This window comes from Zalophus californianus, chromosome 1 (assembly GCF_009762305.2).
Source record: "Zalophus californianus isolate mZalCal1 chromosome 1, mZalCal1.pri.v2, whole genome shotgun sequence".
Taxonomy (NCBI): Eukaryota; Metazoa; Chordata; class Mammalia; order Carnivora; family Otariidae; genus Zalophus; species Zalophus californianus.
In genome coordinates, this window is record NC_045595.1 from 42,249,655 (window position 1) to 42,270,603 (window position 20,949).

The window sequence follows — 20,949 nt, forward strand, 5'->3', positions numbered from 1 at the left end:
TCAAAGCATTGTGGTCTGAAAATATGCAGGGAATCATCCCAATCTTTTGGTACCGGTTGATACCTGATTTGTGACCTAGGATGTGATCCATTCTGGAGAATGTTCCATGGGCACTAGAGAAGAATGTGTATTCTGTTGCTTTGGGATGGAATGTTCTGAATATGTCTGTGAAGTCCATTTGGTCCAGTGTGTCCCTTAAAGTCTTTATTTCCTTGTTGATCTTTTGCTTAGATGATCTATCCATTTCAGTCAGGGGGGTGTTAAAGTCCCCCACTATGATTGTATTGTTGTCAATGTGTTACTTCACTTTTGTTATTTAATTGCCTTATATAATTGGCTGCTCCCACGTTAGGGGCATAGATATTTACAATTGTTAGATCTTCTTGGTGGATAGACCCTTTAAGTAGGATACAGTGTCCTTCCTCATCTCTTATTACAGTCTTTGATTTAAAATCTAATTTTTCTGATATAAGGATTGCCACCCCAGCTTTCTTTTGGTGTCCATTAGCATGGTAAATGGTTTTCCACCCCCTCACTTTCAATCTGGGGGTGTTTTTGGGTCTAAAATGAGTCTCTTGCAGACAGCATATCGATGGGTCTTGTTTTTTAATCCAACTGATAGCCTGTGTCTTTTGATTGGGGCATTGAGCCCATTTACATTCAGGGTAACTATTGAAAGGTATGAATTTAGCACCATTGTACTGCCTATAAGGTGACTGTTACTGTATTTTGTCTCTGTTCCTTTCTGGTCTATGCTGCTTTTAGGCTCTCTCTTTGCTTTGAGGACCCCTTTCAATATTTCTTAGAGGGCTGGTTTCATGTTTGCAAATTCCTTTAGTTTTTGTTTGTCCTGGAAGCTTTTTATCTCTCCTTCTATTTTCAATGGCGGCCTAGCTGGATATAGTATTCTTGGCTGCATATTTTTCTCGTTTAGTGCTCTGAAGATATCTTGCCAGTCGTTTCTGGCCTGCCAGGTCTCTGTGGAAAGGTCTGTTGCCAGTCTAATATTTCTACCATTGTAGGTTACATATCTCTTCTCCTGAGCTGTTTTCAGGATTTTCTCTTTGTCTCCGAGACTCATAAGTTTTACTAGTAGATGTCGGGGTGTTGACCTATTATTATTGATTTTGAGAGGGGTTCTCTGTGCCTCCTGGATTTTGATGCCTGTTTTCTTCCTCACATTAGGGAAGTTCTCTGCTATAATTTGCTCCAATATACCTTCTGCCCCTCTCTCTCTCTCTTCTTCTTCTGGGATCCCAATTATTCTAATGTTGTTTCGTCTTATCGTATCACTTATCTCTCGAATTCTGCCCTCGTGATCCTGTAGTTGTTTATCTGTCTTTTTCTCAGCCTCTTTATTTTCCATCATTTGGTCTTCTATATTGCTGATTCTCTCTTCTGCCTCATTTATCCTAGCAGTTAGTGCCCCCATTTTTGATTGCACCTCATCAATAGCCTTTTTGATTTCCACTTGGTTAGATTTTAGTTCTTTTATTTCTCCAGAAAGGGTTTCTCTAATAACGTCACGCTGCTTTTTCAAGCCCAGCTAGTATCTTTAAAGTCATGATTCTGAACTCTAGGTCCGACATCGGTACTAATGTCCGTATTGAGTAGGTCCCTGGCTGACGGTACTACCTCTTGTTCTTTTTGCTGAGGTGATTTTTTTAATCTTGTCATTTTTCCAGTAGGAGAATAGATGAATGAGTAGAACAAAATGGCTAACAGGTTAACAACGTCCCCAGAAAATATACTCTAATCATATCAGAAAAGACCTGAAACCAGGGGGAAAAGAAAAGGGAAAGAAAGAAAAAAGAAAGAGGAAAAAAAAAAGATAAAAACAAAAACCAGAACAATACAAAAAAAGCAGATATGATCAAATATGATCAGTCTAGTGCATAGATCAGTGCCACATGCTAGATTTTGGGTGTATTTTGGTGTGTCAGAAAAAAGTGCCCTCCTAAAATTTTAAAAGGAAGAAAGACATATAAGTACAAAATAAGGGTTTTATACAATGAAGGGAATGGATGATGCCTGTAAAGATGAAAAGTTATAAAAGATTTTATAAAAGGAATTGATAAGATAAGTTGTTTGAGAAGAGAAAGAAGATTGAAAAAAAAAAAGAAAAAAGGAGAGAATGTGATCAGGCAAGAAACTAAAACAAAGCCATAGCACTAGTGGATTTAGGTATATTTTGATCTTTAGAAGAAACTGTATCTCGAAAATTTTAAAGAGAGAAGAACTTAAATATTTATATGCCAAAAATAAGGGTAACTACTATGAAGGAATAAAATATGAGTCTAAAAATGAAAAATAAAAAATGTTTTTTTTTTTTAAAAGGGATTGATAAGATGTTGGTTGATAAAGGGAAAAGGAAAAAGAAAAAAAAAAAACAGTTAAAAAATTAACTTTGAAGGAACTAATGAATCATGGTAAAAAAAAAGCCATGAATTCTATCTGCAGTATTCCCCTAGCGCTGGGAGGTTCTCCTCCCATTCTCCTTGATCGGTAAACTTGGTCTTGGCTTGCTGGCTGTTCGTGCTGATCTTCTGGGGGGAGGGGGCGGGCTGTTGCTTTGGTTCCCAAATGTCTTTGCCGGAGGCTGAATTGCTCCGCCTTTGTCCCTCCGGGCTAAGCAAGCTGCTCGGGTTTGCTCTCAGGAGCTTTTGTTCCCTGCAAGCTCTTGGTACAGCTTTGGAGGACCAGGGCGAAAATGGTGACCTCCCAATCTCCACCCGGAGGAGCTGAGAACTCGGGGCCCTGCTCCTCAGTGCGCCCCCAGAGAAAAGCAGTCCCTCCCGTCTCCCTGGTCTCTGGCCACAGTCTGTGCTCTCCCGGCCTGTGAGCGAGCGTTTCTATCTCTGGCACCCGACCCCGTGTGGAGTCTCCAAACCCAGCAGATCCCTGCGGTGCACTCCCGTGCTGCTCCTCCCGGGGGAGGAAGGGGAGTCTCCCCGGCTCTGCCGCTTGTTGGGTCCCTGCTGGAGGAGCAGTGTCCCGACTGGGCCGCGGATCACATTTTATGGCAACCCCGAGCTGAGAGCCCGCGCCTCGGCTCCGTCTCTGCAGCCGGCTTCCCCGCTCCGATACCTGGGAGCTCTGCTGCACTCAGGCACCCCCGGTCTTTCTGTGACCCCGAGGGTCCCGCGACCACACTGTCCCGCGAGGGTTCCACCCCACGCTTAGCCACTGCAGCGACGTCCCTCCGCGGAGCCAACTTCTAAAAGGTCCGATTTTGTGCTCCGCGGCTCTAGCACTTGCCAGAAGCGGCCGGCGGAGGCCCCTCCCCCGCCGTCTATCCTCCCGAATATCGCCTCGGATTCACGTCTCCGCACGTCCTACCTCCCAGTAAGTGGTCGCTTCTCTGTTCAGAGAGTTGTTGCTACTCTCCTCTTCGATCTCCTGTTGAGTTCGTAGGTGTTCAGAATGGTTTGATCCCTATTCAGCTGAATTCCTGAGACCAGACGAAATCTAGGTCTCCTACTCCTCCGCCATCTTGCTCCCCTGATAGTCTTAAATATCTTTAAATCTTGAAGATCTTTTCCCCAAATAGTTCTAGTTATAATAATTAAGAACAGTGGTTCCTGAAACAGATTCCATTGTTTCTAGATTGAGTTCCATTCCATTTAAGTTCAACTCAAAATTTTATTTGTAAGACTTTGGGCATTTTGTGTTTTGGTTTCCCTATATTTAAATGGATGTTACTGTTATGATATTATTATATCTACGTCATGAAGATGTGGGAATCAAACAAGTTGTTCAAATGGAAAAGCAATTTGTGGCACGTAGAAATTGCTCAATAAAGGTTAAAGGCTGATAGCTATTATTATTGATATTTCAGTTATTATTTGTTGATGATGACTCATAAAGCAGTTTCTTCCACATGTGAATTTTGGTAAAAAGTACACACACACACACACACACACACACACACACACACAGAGAGAGATTTTCATAGTCAAATAGGTTTATGAAACCCTGAATTAGGTGAAGTAAATTTCTCTGCCTTTATATGTTAGCATGCATTGAAGAAGTTTCGAAGCTGCATATAGTAGTGTGTATAGCCTATCCCTTGTTTATTGATGACATAAGCTTCCTTTCACTGAGCATGATAAACATCAGTCTAGCTCACAGTGGAGACCTGGAAACTTTTCAAGTAGGGCACTTCTCAATTGTGCAGGACTGCTGAGCACTATAGGTCATTTAGGGTCTGTGGTTCCTGCATTCTTGCATACTAAATGCCAGTAGCAGTCCACAGACATTAAGACAACCCACACTGTCCCCACATAATCCAAACATCAGCTGTGGGGAGAGATACCACCCTGGTTGGGATCCAGTAGTTTGGGGGAATGCAAAGAGGTTTTGCTTTCTTGTGAACTAGTCATCTGGAGTCCTCTAGGAATGAGGCTGGTGGAATGTTTCTGTGACCAAAACTCAATAAAAGTTTCAAGAAGTGATTAAACAGATTTATATATATATATATATATAATATATATATAAATATATATATACACACACAAAAATTCACTGAACGTACACCTAAATTTTGTGTATTTTAGTACATCTGTGTTATTCTTCAATTTTTAAAAAATTCCCTGGATGACCATCACTGGCCTATAAGGTGTCTTGTGAGAAATGATTCAAAATTTGACTTATATGTTGGAATGTTAGATCATTTTCTCCATCCCTGCAAGTCAAGTGATCTTGAATTTTGATGTTTTTTTTCTTTCTTTTGCTCCATTATGAAAGAATTCAAATTAGATATCATTGCACCATGCTACTTAGTAAGAATTTAGGATGCATAGGTAAATGAAGGCAAAACAAACACATGAAAATATTGATTATATCCAGTTATATTCCTGTCAGAGCTCAACCACATTATATTTTGCTATTTAGTTAAATAAATGGTATTATTAATAATATTAAGTTATCCAATATAATTATTAATTAAAGCTGACATTTTTCCAATAAAATCAATTTGCTTATAATACAAATCTACATTTCTTTGATCTTCTTCAGGGAGGATGAATTAACACTCTAAGCAATTCTTTTGTCTTGTCACTTCAGTGACATGAAACAGAGTTTTAATGGATATGGCCTTAATGTACAATATTTCCTTTGTTTTCAGAGCAGAAAAGCCATTAACAGTTATTTCAGGATTACTGTGTTTATGACACTTGTAAATTGATTTGTGGTATTATCAAAGCAGATGATTGAACAAAAGCCTTTGAATTTTTTGTGTTTATCCTTTCCCAGTTTCAAGGTGTTGAGTGATTCAGATCACACTTCAGGCTTATGGAAATGTGCTGGACTTCCTCCCCAGAAGACCTAATTCCTGAATCAAGAGAATAGTTTACCCTAGCCTGACAATTGCATGGAAAGGAGTTTTATAAAGGGACAGCCGAGGTCAGAGGGAAGTGAAGGTGACATCTATCCCATCATGAAAATGTCAAATGGCCCTTATATAAGACACTCGCTTGTTGCAGCTCAGCGATTCTTAAGTCCTTTTAGTGTGAAGAGAAAATAAAATTTAAACAATTCCAAGTTATAGCACCGTCCCAGACTATTACACAAATCCACTGAGTTATTTTTAAAACTACAATTTGGATGTCAGTGTGATAATATATCCCTTCCTGCTGACTATAATAAAAGTTGCTGATCTATTTCAAGCTTTCCAAGTAGAAAAACGTTGTTTAATGATTTAGCATGCATGAAGTTAATTCTGATCTCTAGAATTCATAGTGGCTGAAACAACTTAATGCTGTTTCTTAGTGAACAGGAATGTCAACACAGCACTTTCTGGGGGGCTGTTTGCATTCTATGCCTTCTTTAGAAATGGCAGATGGACTGTCGCTGACATGACTATTTGTGTAAGCTGCTACCATAGAAATGAGAGTTTTAAAAATAGTGATCCTAAGAGTTGTTTTTTTTTTTCCCTTTGGACTTGCATTGTTATATTTTCTCTTGAGAAATTTGACTTGAACATGTTTGTGAATAATTATTGACAGAAGATGGCAAGGATGTGAAAAATATCGCCAAGGTGAAATTTACTATCCCATACTATCTACCTTTTTAAGCTGCTTTTGGTCCATTCACTACACTATCAGATTTTATTCTTTTTACAATAAAGTAGGAATCTCTTTATTTTGGAATTCAGGAGTATAAATTTGTGGCATATTATTTGCTTAAAGGAAAGAAAAAGATTTATAATACAGTGGGACCATTAGAAAAACATAGTGTCAAAGGTTTTGAGTAAACATGACACCATTACTGTCAAGTGTAAAAAAACAAGTGGTTATTAGGAATGATCATTCTTTGGAATATATTAACAATAGCTGGAGACCTTTACACTTACTTTAAAATAATTTGTGTTTCTGTTCAGTTTAGAGACAAGGCATATACACATAAATATAAGTAATAGTCCAAAGTGACTGTGTACTCTTACCAAATTTTCTTCCTTTTACCCTTTTTATACTTTATTAATGGAATTTAACAGAATCTAATGGAAACAGTGTATAAAATCAGTGTATTAAGAAACAAAGCATGATATCCAGAGGATGTACTAATAGCTACCCAGATTTAAATAATTACTATAAGTTGGGCTTATATTTCCTTTAGTTGGACCATGACATTCCAAACACATAAAGCAATAAGGAACAAATATTGTGTTTAATTATGGACTTGTGCTGCATATGCAGAACACATACACTTACATTCAAAGGGATCTCAACTTTTCTGAATGTAGTTCAAACAGAAGAGGTCTGATAGCACGGTAGCCTTAAGAGAGACTTTCTGGCTATTTTCTGTTTTTGTATTAAAAATATGCCAGTAGGGGTTGTTTTCCTTTTGCTAAAGGAATCTCCTTGTTGCACTGGAATATTTTAGGTTTATTTCTGATTTCAACAGACTGAATGGCTACATTATAAATGTCTTTATTATGGAAATGTTAAAACATACCAGAAAATAGAGACCGTAGTATAAAGAACCTCCATATGTATCTATCACACAGCTTCCACAATTATCAGTCTGGTAGGAATTCTGGTATTCTTTTCTCCTCATATCACTTAGCTATTTCTGCATTGCAAGCCATGCTGAAGCAGATTGATTTAACACAAGAAACATTTACTGTTGTTCCTGCCTGTACTCTGAGTGCATAGAGAAGGAAAAATATCTTTTTTCCTTCTACCCTTCTAGGTTCTTGGCTGGGTCTCTATACAAAAGACAGAATAACAAGAGAAAAGCATATAAATTTATTTAATGTAAGTTTTATGTGACACAGAAGTCTTCAGAAGGAAATGAGGACCTGAAGAAGCAATTTTATGCTAGATTTTATGAAGAGCAGAAAGTTGTGGAAAATGTGATAGAACAAGAGGAGTCTGGGCTAAGTGTAGTCAGCTGTGGAAACCGTAGCCAGACCTGCTCATTCAGATTCATCTCAGTGTCCCTCCATCTTCAGAGATAAGCATGTTCCTTTTCCTCCAGGTATAGGGAGCACATCTCCTAGAAGGGTAGAAGGAAGGAGCGCATCTTTCACAGGAGGGTTTTAGACCTACTTCAGGGGAAGGTCAGAGTCCTAGCACCTTCCATTTCTAAAATTTCTTCAGCTTAAAATATCCCATATGCCAAATCTCCGTGTTTGGAGGTGGCATATACTGACACTTGTCAGATAGTTCTGCTGATCTTTTTTTTTTATTTTTATTAAAGATTTTTATTTATTCATTTGAGAGAGAGACAGAGACAGAGACACAAGCAGGGGAGAGGGAGAGGGAGAAGCAGACTCCCTGCTGAGCTGGGAGCCGGACATGGGGCTCGATCCCAGGACCTGGGAATCATGACCTGAACTGAAGGCAGACGCTTACCCATCTGAGCCACCCAGGCGCCCCTAGTTCTGCTGATCTTAACCAGTCTGGACTGATACTGACTGGGCTGGCTCTTGTAGCTGTGTTCAGCTGGCAGGTCACCTGGGACTGGCTCATCTAGGGTGGCTGCCCTTTGCCATTTGGTGGCTGCTTGCCTATTGGCCAGGATTACAGAGGGTAATGGAGTAATGTCTCTCATCTTTCAGCAGGCTTGCTGAATGCAGACTGAGCAGGGTTCTAGAAAGAGACAGAGAGACAGAGAGCAAGAATGTACAATTCTTCTTGAGGCCTAAGCTCAGAGCTCTTTCTATTGATCAAAGGCCAGCCAGATTCAAGAAGTGAGGAAACAGCTTCTTGGTGGCAGAACCTGTAAAGTTAGAGGCAAGGCACATGGAGACAGGGAGGGGAGAAGAACTAAAGACTTTTTGTCATCAATCTACCACATCCCCCACCTTAAAAAAAGTTTTAAGAGAATTTTAAATCAATATAATTTCACCACTAAGTACTTTAGTGAACAGGGTTTTATTTTTTTAAGTCATTGGATTTTCTAACTATAGTAGAAGCCGTGCAGATTAACCATACTCTTTGGATCAGAATATTATTACCGGAGGCTGTATTCTACTTATTTATTGGTAACAACAAAATTATCATCGCTGGGGCTACTAGTAGTAAATTTCCTTTCTTATTCTGTACTAAACATACATTAGCTCACTTAACCCTCCTAAGTGTGCTAGAGGGCTGAAACTCTTCTATTCATTTGTAGAGATGAGTAAGAGAGGTTGGATAAACTGCCCAAGACCACAGGGTAGTAAGTGATGGCTTTGAACCTATGCTATTCTGACACTGTTTTTCATGTTCTTATGCACTACATTATCACTGTCTTCTGTTAGCTGCCCCGTGGGCTCTAGTATCTTTGTATATACTTGGAATAGACAGGTAGAATGGGCAAAAGATAAGCCAACTCTCTTTTCCGTTTCTTAAAGCAGAAGATGAATTTAAGTTAAGGGAGTAAATTGTTTCTAGATTTACCATAGCAGAGCTATTTTAAAAACATCAGACGGGGGATGCCTGGGTGGCTCAGTCAGTTAAGGGTCTGCCTTTGGCTCAGGTCATGATCCCAGGGTCCTGGGATCGAGTCCCGCACTGGGCTCCCTGCTCAGCGGGGAGCCTGCTTCTCTCTCTCCCTCTGCAGTTCCCCCTGCTTGTGCTCTCCTCTCTGTCAAATAAATAAATAAGATCTTTAAAAAAAAATAAAAGAAAATAAAAACATGAGAGGGATCTTTGAGGTCATTTTATAATATGAGTGATGTATGTATACTACAGGCTATTATTTGGGAGAAACAAAGAGCTTTATTTCCTTATTGTATTAGAACTAGGTCTGTGTAGTAGCATGCCTTTTCCATGTTTCTGTTCTGTCTCAGAACCAGTGTGTTCTTAATCCTTATCCCGCTATCATGCTGGACAAGCTAAGGCAGTCAGGAAGGGTCAATCGTATATGACATCTGTTTTCTTTTGAGTTCGATGTCAGACATGGTTTCTTCTTTCTGAGGATGAGCTAGGATTAAATCCATGAAAATTCATTGATTCTTTTTTGGATCTGAGTTAATGTCATTAACATAAGCAATCAGACATCAGCTTTATGTGACTAGGCCTCAAAATATTTTAGTGTTATTTTGTCTTGTCTTACTGTCATTTCCTCCTAAGTTCCAATAATGGCTTTTAATCTTTGAGGGTCTGGTATGTGCATAAAATTCATTTTCTTTGAAGAAGATAAATGGGGAATATAATTTTATTGCTACCTTACTGTTACAAAACACCATTACTAAACAGTATGCCCTTTGGCATTCTGACAATGAAAATTATGACTGGCATTCCCTTTATAATATGAAAGCTATTTTGGGCAATCATCATCAACTAAGGTAGTCTACTTGCAAGGAGTCACATTTAACTTCCAGTGACTTGTATGTACAGCCTCTTAACATAAAAGTCTCAGGTAAAATTGAAGCTAATCCCTGCAGGAGAATAGGTCTAGATGTTAGAGTTAACCATTCCATATTCTGGAAACTGTTGTGTCGTTAATGTTATGTCTCTTATTTATAGCCTTATTTTAAGCCAGGGGTTCAATGTGCGCATCCTTTTATGAGAGAGAATTTCTCTCTTCAAGACCATTTAGTTAAAACCATTAAAATTCCAAAGTCAGATCATCACTATTGAACAATTAGTGTCTGCAAGCTATTTTTACTACAGACAGTTAGAGACCATTGCGCTCACTAGCCTAAATCAGGAGATTAAGTAAATTGAGTCTGTGCTCACTTTTTGGGCTATCTAGTGTTTTTATTTTCTGTGACACTATAGCTTGATGTATGAATCTGGAAATAAGGTCTCCTAAAAGTATTATGGTTTTGAAAGCCTTTCTCCTAACAAATAGAAGGACAGGATCATTAAACAAATACATGAAAATGCCCTTAAAGAAGTCAGAATTGAATATTAATGGGACAGGGTATTAAGTAATAGATTGCAGGTAAAGATTGACATATAACTATATGAATGAGAGGACTATATCAAAGTGTTTCAAGAGAGAGAAGGGGGGCCTGGGTGGCCCAGTCGATTAAGCATCTGCTTTCGGCTCAGCTCATGATCTCAGGGTCCTGGGATCAAGCCCCTTTTCGGCCTCCCTACTGAGCAAGGAGTCTGCTTCTACCCCCTACTCTCCCCGTTCGTGCATTCTTTCTTTCTCTCAAATAAATAAAATCTGAAAAAAAAAGAGAGAGAGAGAGAAGGAAAATGAAAATTCAGAGAATAAGGTATTAATATTTTCTTCTCATTTTTCATCTTAGAAATCGCTGTATATATGGTTCAGTATCTCCCAACTTTGTATAAATGTGCAGAATTCAGTTTTTGTAGTTAAACAATGTTCTGATTTTTATAAATAATTTTTCCACATTTGATTAGAATAATTCATTTTATCAAGAAAGTATGTGTCAATGCAATGGTGCATTTGAAAATATTTTTAATTACCAATATAAGTTATTTTTCATTTGGGGAAATTTTCTGAGCCACATAATGATATTTTTTTTCCCAATTCCCATTTTTACAGATGAGTCAGTTGAGATCAGAGAAAACAGACTAAAGCCATTACTCTAATTCAACATTTTTTGGGGGGGGTGGGTGGGATAGGAGTATTTTCCTTTATGATCCATATATAACTTTTCTCAAATTAAAATATAAATGGATTTTTGTGTCTTTGCATTCTCAAAGTTATAAATAAAAACAGCAGAACAGCAGCCTTAGTTACTATTTTAAATTAAAGCATTTTATACATATATGAAAGATGCCTGTGCATAATCTCTTCAGATAAAAGTTGAGGTGACATTTTTTAAAAAGCCTAAATACTTGGAATTAAATATAAATTTGAGAGAGTCCAAGATGGCAGAGGAGTAGTAGAACTTAGTTTTGTCTGATCCTAAGGAATTCTGCTACATAGCTATCAAATCATTTGAACACCTGCGACACAACCAGAGATCTAAGAAAAGAATAGCTGCAACTCTAAAAATAGAAAAGCAACCACTTTCTGCAAGGTAGAGGTGCGGAGAAGGGAATCTGAGGTGATATATGGGAGGATAAATGGCGGGGAGAGGGGAACCTCCGTAAACCAGCCACTGGAAAGTGATAGAGCAATGAAGCACCAAATCAGAACTTTTAGAAGTCTACTCCAGTGAGGGATGTCCCTGCCTGAAAGGTGCTCAGGCAGTGAAGCAGGGGCAGAACCTAGATGGGACAGTGTGGTCTCAATATCCTAGGGTCACAGGAAGACCGGGGTGCTTGAGTGCAGCAGAACTCCCAGCATCAGAACGGGAAGCTGTCTACAATCAGAGAGCCCAGAGGGGGCTCTCAGCTTGGGGTTGCCATAAACTGCCAACCCCAGCATGGTCAGGTGGACTGCTCTCTGAGCAGGGGCCCAGCAAGCAGCAGAAACAGCAAGACCCCCCCCACCCCCATTCCCCATTACCTCCCCCTGGACTGGGGGCATGGGTGCATGTTGCAGGAGTCTGCAGGGTTTGGAGACTTGAAAGGTGGGTCCCATGCCTGAATACAAATGCTCAGGTCACAAGCTGGGTGAGCACGAACACGAGTAAAGCAGGAGACCAGGGAGACAGGAGTGATTGACTGCTTTTCCCTGAGGGTGCAATGAGGAATGGGCCCTGCGATCTTGGCTCCAGGGCTGGAGATTGGGAGGCTGCCATTTCATTCTCATCCTCTAAAGCTTCGTGAAAGCTTTCAGGGAACAAAAGTCACATAGAACAGTCCAGCAGAGGGTGGCTGGGTGGGCTCAGTCGGTTTAAGCATCTGCCTTCAGCTCAGGTCATGATCCCAGAGTCCTGGATCGAGTCCCGCATCAGGCTTCTTGCTCAGTGGGGAGCCTGCTTCTCACTCTGCCTGCCACTCCCTCTGCTTGCACTCTCTCTGACAAATAAATAAAATCTTAAAAAAAAAAAAAAAAAAGCATTCATGGGGCTTTCCCCCACAATTCTTTAGTCTTTCAATTTATTTTTTTCTCTTTCCTTTTTCAACCAATTTCTTATTTTATTAACTCCTTTTTAAAAATCTTTTTTAATTTTCACTTTTAAAGTTACATTCTATCATTTCATTGTATTTAATTTTGTTTTTGTAAATATATACTTTTTCTTTCTTTACAATTTTGGGGTGTAGTTTCTTCTAATAAACCAAAATACACCCAGAATCTAGTGTATGGCTCTGTTCTCCTCACCTGTCTGATCATTCAGGGAGCTATATAAGAAAAATATGCAGTCAAGAATACTTTATCCAGCTAGAATGTTATTCAAAATAGGAGGAGAGATTAAAAAGCTTCCAGGACAAACAGAAACTAAAAGAATTTTGATCACCAAACCAGCCCTACAAGAAATATTAAAAGGAATCCTTTAAGCAAAGAGACAGCCCCAAAGTAACATAGGCCAGAAAGGAACAGAGACAATATACAGAAACAGTGACAGTACAGGTAATACAATGGCACTAAATTCATATCTTTCAATAGGTACTCTGAATGTAAATGGGCTAAATGCCCCAATCAAAAGACACAGGGTATCAGACTGGATAAAATGCAAGACCCATTGATATGCTGTCTGCAAAAGACTCATTTTATACCCAAAGAAACCCCCAGATTTAAAGTGAGGGGATGGAAAACCATTTATCATGCTAATGACATCAAAAAGAAAGCTGGGGTGGCAATCCTTATATCAGAAGGACTGTAATAAGAGATGAGGGACGGACACTATATCATAATTAAAGAGATGAGGGACGGACACTGTATCATAATCTTGTCTATCCAACAAGAAGATCTAAGAATTGTAAATATTTATGCCCCTAACATAGGAGCAACCAATTATATAAGCCAATTAATAACAGAATTAAAGAAACATATTGATAATAATACAATAATAGTAGGGGACTTTAACACCACACTCACTGCAGTGGACAGATCATCTAAGCAGAAAATCAACAAGAAACAAGGGCTTTGAATGACACACTGGACCAGATGGACTTTATAGATGTATTCAGAACCTTCCATCCTAAAGCAACAGAATACACATTCTTCTCAAGTGCACATGGAACGTTCTCCAGAATAGATCATATACTGGGTCACAAATAAGGTCTCAACCAGTACCAAAAGACTGGGATCATTCCCTGAATATTTTTGGACCACAATGCTTTGAAACTGGAACTCAATCACAAGATGAAAGTTGGAAAGAACTCAAAAACATGGAGGCTAAAGAGCATCCTACTAAAGAATGAATGGGTCAGCCAGGAAATTAAAGAATTTTAAAAATTCATGAAAACAAGTGAAAATGAAAACACAACTATTCAAAGCTTTGAGATGGAACAAAGGTGGTCCTAAGAGGGAAGTATAGAGCAATAAAACCTTTCTCAAGGAACAAAAAAGACCTCAAAAACACAACCTAACCTTACACCTAGAGGAGCTGGAGAAAGAATAGCAAAAATTGCCTAAACCCAGCAGAAGAGAAATAATAAACATTAAAGCAGAAATGAATGAAATAGAAACCAAAAGAACAGTAGAACAGATCAATGAAACTAGGAGCTGGTTCTGTGAAAGAATTAATAAGATTGATAAACCCTTGGCCAGACTTATCAAAAAGAAAAGAGAAAGGACCCAAATAAATAAAATCCTGAATGAACGAGGCAAATATATGCCAACAAATTGGACAATCTGGAAGAAAGTGATGCATTCCTAGAGACGTATAAGCTACCAAAACTGAATCAGGAAGAAATAGAAAACCTGAACAGACCCATAAATAGCAAGGAAATTGAAGCAGTAACACAAATCTTCAACAAACCAGAGTCCAGGGCTGGATAGCTTCCCAGGGGAATTCTACCAAACATTTAAAGAACAATTAATACCTATTCTTCTGAAGCCGTTTCACAAAATAGAAATGGAAGGAAAACTTCCAAACTCTTTCTATGAAGCCAGCATTACCTTGATCCCAAAACCAAACGCCCCACCAAAAAGGTGAATTACAGATCAATATCCCTGATAAACATGGATGCAAAAATTCTCACCAAAATACTATCCAGTAGTATCCAACAGTACATTAAAAGGATTATCCACCATGACCAAGTTGGATTTATCCCTGAGCTGCAAGGGTGGATCAACATCCACAAATCAATCAATGTGATAAACTACATAAATAAAAGAAAAGATAAGAACCCTATGATCCTCTCAATAGATGCAGAAAAAGTATTTGACAAAGTACAGCATCCTTTCTTGATTAAAACTCTTCCAGTGTAGGATAGAGGGAACATACCTCAATATCATAAAAGCCATCTATGAAAAGCCCACAGCGAACATCATTCTCAATGGGGAAAAGCTGAGAGCTTTCCCCCTAAGGTCAAGAACACGACAAGGATATCCACTATCACCATTGCTGTTCAACATAGTGCTAGAAGTCCTAGCCTCAGCAATCAGACAACAAAAAGAAACAGAAGGCATCCGAAGTGGCAAAGTAGGAAGTTAAACTCTCACTCTTGCGGATGACATGATACTCTGTGTGGAAAACCCAAACGACTCCACCCCAAAATTGCTAGAACCTATATAGGAATTCAGCAAAGTAGCAAGATATAAAATCAATGCACAGAAATAAGTTGCATTTCTATACACTAACAATGGGAGAGAAGAAAGAGAAATTAAGGAGTCAATCCCATTTATGATGGCACCCAAAACCATAAGATACCTAGGAATAAAATTAACCAAAGAGGCAAATGATCTGTACGCAGAAAACTAATAGAACACTCATGCAAGAAATTGAGGAAGACACAGAGAAATGGAAAAACATTCCATGCTCATGGATTGGAAGAATAAATATTGTTAAACTGTCTATGCTACCTAGAGGCAATCTACACATTCAATGCAATCCATGTCAAAATACCATCAATTTTTTTTTTTTTTTTACAGCGCTGGAACAAATAATCCTAAAATTTGTATGGAACCAGAGACGACCCCAGATAGCCAGAGGAATGTTGAAAAAGAAAGCAAAGCTGGTGGCATCACAATTCCGGACTTCAAGCTCTATTATAAAGCTATAATCATCAAGACAGTATGGTACTGGCACAAAAAACAGACACATAGATCAATCCCAGCCCAGAAATAGACCCTCAACTCTATGGTCAACCTAACCTTCAACAAAGCAGGAAAGAATATCCAATGGAAAAAAGACAGTCTCTTCAACAAATGGTGTTGGGAAAATTGGACAGCCACATGCAAAAGAATGAAATTGGACCATTTCCTTACACCATACACAAAAACAGACTCAAAATTGATGAAAGACCTAAATGTGAGACAGGAATTCATCAAAATCCTAGAGAACACCGCAGCAAACTCTGTGGCCTTGGCCACAGCAAAATCTAGCTAGACACATCTCCAAAGGCAAGGGAAACAAAGGCAAAAAATGAACTATTGGGACTTCATCAAGATAAAATGCTTTTGCATTTTGCACAGCAAAAGAAACAGTTGACAAAACCAAAAGACAACTGACAGAATGGGAGAAGATATTTGTAAATGTTTTATCAGTTTAAGGGCTAGTATCCAAAATCTATAAAGAACTTAGCAAACTCAACACCCAAAGAGCAAATAATCTAATCAAGAAATGGACAGAAGACATGAACAGACATTTTTCCAAAGAAGACATAAATATCCAACAGACATATGAAAAAATGCTCCACATCACTTGGCATCAGGGAACTACAAATCAAAAACACAATGAGATACAACCTCACACCAGTCAGAATGGCTAAAATTAACAAGTTAGAAAACTATAGATGTTGGCGGGGATGTGGAGAAAGGGGAACCCTCCTACACTGTTGGTGGGAATGCAAGCTGGTGCAGCCACTCTGGAAAACAGTATGGAGTTTCATAAAAAGGTTAAAAATAGAGCTACCCTATGACTCAGCAATTGCACTACTGGTATTTACCACAGAGATAGAAATGTAGGGATCCGAAGGGGTACGTGCACCCCGATGTTTATAGCAGCAATGTCCACAATAGCCAAACTGTGGAAAGAGCCCAGATGTCCATCAACAGATGAATGGGTAACGAAGATGTGGTATATATACACAATGGAATATTATGCAGCCATCAAAAAATGAAATCTTGCCATTGGTAATGACATGGATGGAACAGAAGGTATTATGCTAAGCACAGTAAGTCAATCAGAGAAAGACAATAATCATATGATCTCACTGTTTTGTGGAATTTAAGAAACCAAACAAGATCATAGGGGAAGAAAGGAAAAAATAAAAGAAGATGAAATCAGAGAGGGAGACAAACCATAAGAGACACTCTTAACCATAGAAAACAAACTGAGGGTTGCTAGAGGGAGTGGGGGTGGGTGGGTGGGGTAACTGGTGATGGACATTAAGGAAGGCATGTGATGTAATGAGCACTGGGTGTTATATAAGACTGATGAATCACTGACCTCTACCTCTGAAACCAGTAATACATTATATGTTAATTAATTGAATTTAAGTTAAAGAATGTATCAATTTTTTTGACTTGTCTGACACTATATTCATTAATTGTTTTGTACCAGTTGTAAGTGAATAGAGTACCTGATTTTATGGGAAAAGAAAATTAGGTACCTAAAAAACTATTGCATTTGAGCAAATTTATTTTAAACATACGTTATAAACAATGTTTAGATGTCTATTATCACAGTGTTTCATTATAAAATTGAAATGGTATGAGTTCTCATAAGGAAAATCTCAGTTCTCTTAAGGAAAATTGACATTTTATTTTATTATTTATTTTTAAGATTTTATTTATTTATTTGACACAGAGAGAGAAATAGAGCACAAGCAGAGGAGTGGCAGGCAGGCAGAGGAGAGGGAGAAGCAGGCTCCCTCTGAGCAAGGAGCCCGATGTGGGGCTTGATCTCAGGTCCCTGGGATCATGACCTGAGCCGAAGGAAGATGCTTAACTGACTGAGCCACCCAGGTGCCTGGAAAATGGACATTTCAATTTGTATTTCTGTACAATATGGAGTGAATAAATATTCTGCTTAAGTGTAAAGTAACTAAAGATAATTATTTTCTGCTTGAACAAAACCGAAATTTATAAATGTTAGTGTGGCTGATCTTTATCCATTTGTCCTTCATTCTTCCACTCCTCTATCTTGCTGTTCACTTTCTATTAGTGTCATAACTTTGAACATGAAAAGTTTTTTTGCCAGAAAAATCAATGGTTAGATTTGTGATGCTTCATAAATGACTCAAGTGGGGTTAGATGCCTGATACAAAGAATTATTTGAAAAAGAGCCACATTTTGAACAAAATGGGTTAAATGAAGTTATTCTTATAGCACTGACACCCACACCTGATAGAGTGTATTAGAGTGCCTTGAAGTAAAAACTTATCTGGCCAAAAAATATAATTCATTGGAATGGGTCATCGTTTGCACTATAGTATGTATCAACTGTCCTTTGATAAAACATATAGAAAGATTAATTATATATTTGTGGAGTTACTAGTAAAATGTTTCATCAAGTGGAAAATTATTGCAACGGAAACATTTATTTAAATTTTGTTGTCAGGGGTTCCTGGGTGGCTCGGTAGGTTAAGCGTCTGCTTTCCGCTCAGGTCATGATCTCAGGGTCCTGGGATGGAGCCCTGGTCTTGCTCCCTGCTTAGTGAGTAGTCTGCTTCTGCTACTCTCCCCCCACACCCTCCCACCACCTCTGCTCATGCTCTCTCTCTCTTAAATAAATAATATCTTTTAAAAAATTATGTTGTCATTTCAGAGTATATGAACTTAAAATATATGTCATTTTGTTTTTTGAATTCCCAGGTGAACTACATTCTTCTCAGCTTTAAACCAAAAGTAAAAGGACGCATTACGATTTTCATTCTTCCTGAGTTGCCTCCATCCTGAAGAGCAATGGAGATGCTGTTAGGTGGCAGAGGATTAATTGTATCTCTAATTTGTTTCCTGGTAAAATTCTCTACAGCCATGGAAATACCACTTTCAGGTAAAATGACAGCATTCAATACCTACTTCATGGAATTTCGTTTTTGCATTTTCATTTTTAAGTAGAATACTTGTAGGTTGAGGAAATTCTTCTACCATATTTCTATTTATTTTCCAGCAGTCTGTCATCAGAATACATCATTCCCTTTTTAAAAAACTGGATGTCTTGGATTTGGCTGCTTGCTCTAATTATTTTGCAGCTCAGGCTTTTTGCCTTCTTATAAAACTTGGCACATAACAAGAAACATGACCTATAGATCAGGTGTTTTGCCATATAAGATATTCTTCAATATTACCAATGGTTGTTACTTTTATATGCTTCATTAGTTTATTTTAGGGAGTGTTATGATTCAGAAATTAATGGTGTTCAACCAATTATGATAAAAAGGAAAGCAATACATTTTGTACCTTTTTTTTCAAAATGATTGTATATTTAAGAATGAAAACAATGAATTAAGAAAATATTAAAAAGCCATTATTATACAACTAAAAATATAAGATGATATCAACTCTGAAAATCTAGAGCATTCTATACTGTGAATTCATGTCTATAGGTTAGTCATTGGTTTTATGCAAATATATATCTTGACATACATAAGAAATAACATACAAAAAATATTACATTTACAAACAGTTTATGTAATACTGTATCAGCTATGTAACAGAGATCTGGGGAATTTGCCTTGTGTTATAAGGACAGGGGATATAAAAGAACCTTGAAAGGCTATTTAGATATTTTTATCCATATGCTTCCTGTATTATTCCTCCTGTCTTTTTTTTTTTTTAAGAGATTTTATTTATTTATTTGACAGAGAGAGAGAGAGCACAAGCAGGGGGAGGAGCAGGGAGGGAGAGGGAGGAGCAGGCTCCCCGCTGAGCAGGGAGCCCAGTTGGGCTCCATCCTAGGACCCCGGGATACTGAACAACTGAGCCACCCAGATGCCCCTCTTCCTGTCTTTTCCATATGTAATTTGGAGATTTATAATACAAGAGACAGTGCTTGTTTATTTGAATCTTAGCCTTGGAAATTACCTTTGCACATCATCTAAGCTCTAGACAATTAGACTTCAGCTCAGCAAGTTGAATAAACATTAAGAGACTTGCTAACTCTGAACTGAAACTTTTCTTCTGAAGTACTCAATCTGAATGTGAATAGAAAAGGAAGATAGTCTCTGACTATATAATGTGTTTTTTAACCATTTTTCTGATGGCCACCTTAAGTTACTTCACATAGGAGTTTCATATCATACACTTTGGGCAGCCCTGCCCTTTTAATTCACCCCTATGTGAGAATTCCTTCTCCATTGTCCTTGACAGATGGTGGGTCTCTCTTTGAATATTCTTTCTTCTTAAGGAATTCCAACTACCTGTTCTGTAGGTGTACAGATTTAAAGTTCTCTTTAAATCAAGCTGAAATCTCTTAGCCTACACACAAAATGTATCAGCCTAGTTGTAGACATTCAGGTCAAGAACTGGAAATTATTCATCTTTAGTACATTCTTTTGGTTTGAGTGTGCAGTGCCAAATTAAGAGCAAAGTTCTTGGTGATCTTTGTGGGAAAGAGGTTAATAATCTTACATCTTTCCCCCAGTAGCAACAAAGAGGCACTGGGATTCCTGTTCAGATTCCTGACCATATTCTCTTGGAATATATATTTTCTTTCCATTTTTTCTCATTTAGTTCATCCGTGGTAAAGAATTTAGTTTATATTAATCCATAGCACACATTTTTTATTGATTGTCTCAATTACTTAATGCATTTTTATTCTGTAAATGTCCTTAGACAACAATTGTTATAAAATATTAATGACATGTTTTCAGAATAACTGAGTATTATCCATTTGTTTCAGTACTCTAGAGCACTCACTAGCAAATGCAACTAAGGCAGGTATCCAATTTGAATGTCAACGAGCCTGGTGTCTCTGTATTTGGCCTAATTATGGAGGAAAGGATTTATAATGTAGAATATACATTCTTATAAACACTCAAAGGTTATTAATTCCATTCCCTGAGTAATTAGTTATTGCTGAGACTTTACAACCTTAGCAAATTTAAGAAGAATAATGTTCTAATAAACAAGTTGTTCCAAGTTATTAGCTGATATCTTAGGGACTGTTGCTACTGTGCATCATCCCTCACCTTTTATAACTGTAATAAAATTTAAATAATGTGAATTTGCAATAAGCTCAAGACTTGTTCTACTTAGAAGCAGTAGCAATCAGAAACAAGGTAAATGTCCATGAAGGTATGAATGTTTATTGCATGTTGTCAAAATGTTTATGAATAGCCAATGGAGAAAGACTGAACTTGGACTCATGTACCTAAACTAGTAAAACTCAATTAACAGATTGATTAAACCAAAAAAATTTTTAGAATTGGAAATAGCTTTGAGTTATTATTCTAGGCTGGGCATCAATGCTTAAAATGTGACCCGTGGATCTCTCATGGTCCATGAAGCAGTATTTTTTTTTCTAAATGGTTATTGCATAATATTACAAAATTCTACATGGTTAAAAAGAAGCCATGGATAGGGGCACCTAGC

The 20,949-nt window shown here is 38.0% G+C and overlaps 1 protein-coding gene across 18 annotated transcripts in view; it reads left to right on the top strand.

Moving 5' to 3' along the window:
- The window catches only part of CHL1 (cell adhesion molecule L1 like), a 209,788-nt gene that overhangs the window by 109,099 nt on the left and 79,740 nt on the right, over nucleotides 1-20,949 (top strand). For all 18 annotated transcript variants that reach the window (XM_027585988.2, XM_027586000.2, XM_027585990.2 and 15 more), the window contains one exon: nucleotides 18,229-18,409. In XM_027585988.2, coding sequence (XP_027441789.1) covers nucleotides 18,319-18,409 — 91 coding nt within the window. In that variant the 5' untranslated portion in view covers nucleotides 18,229-18,318. The remainder of the gene's footprint in view (nucleotides 1-18,228; nucleotides 18,410-20,949) is intronic.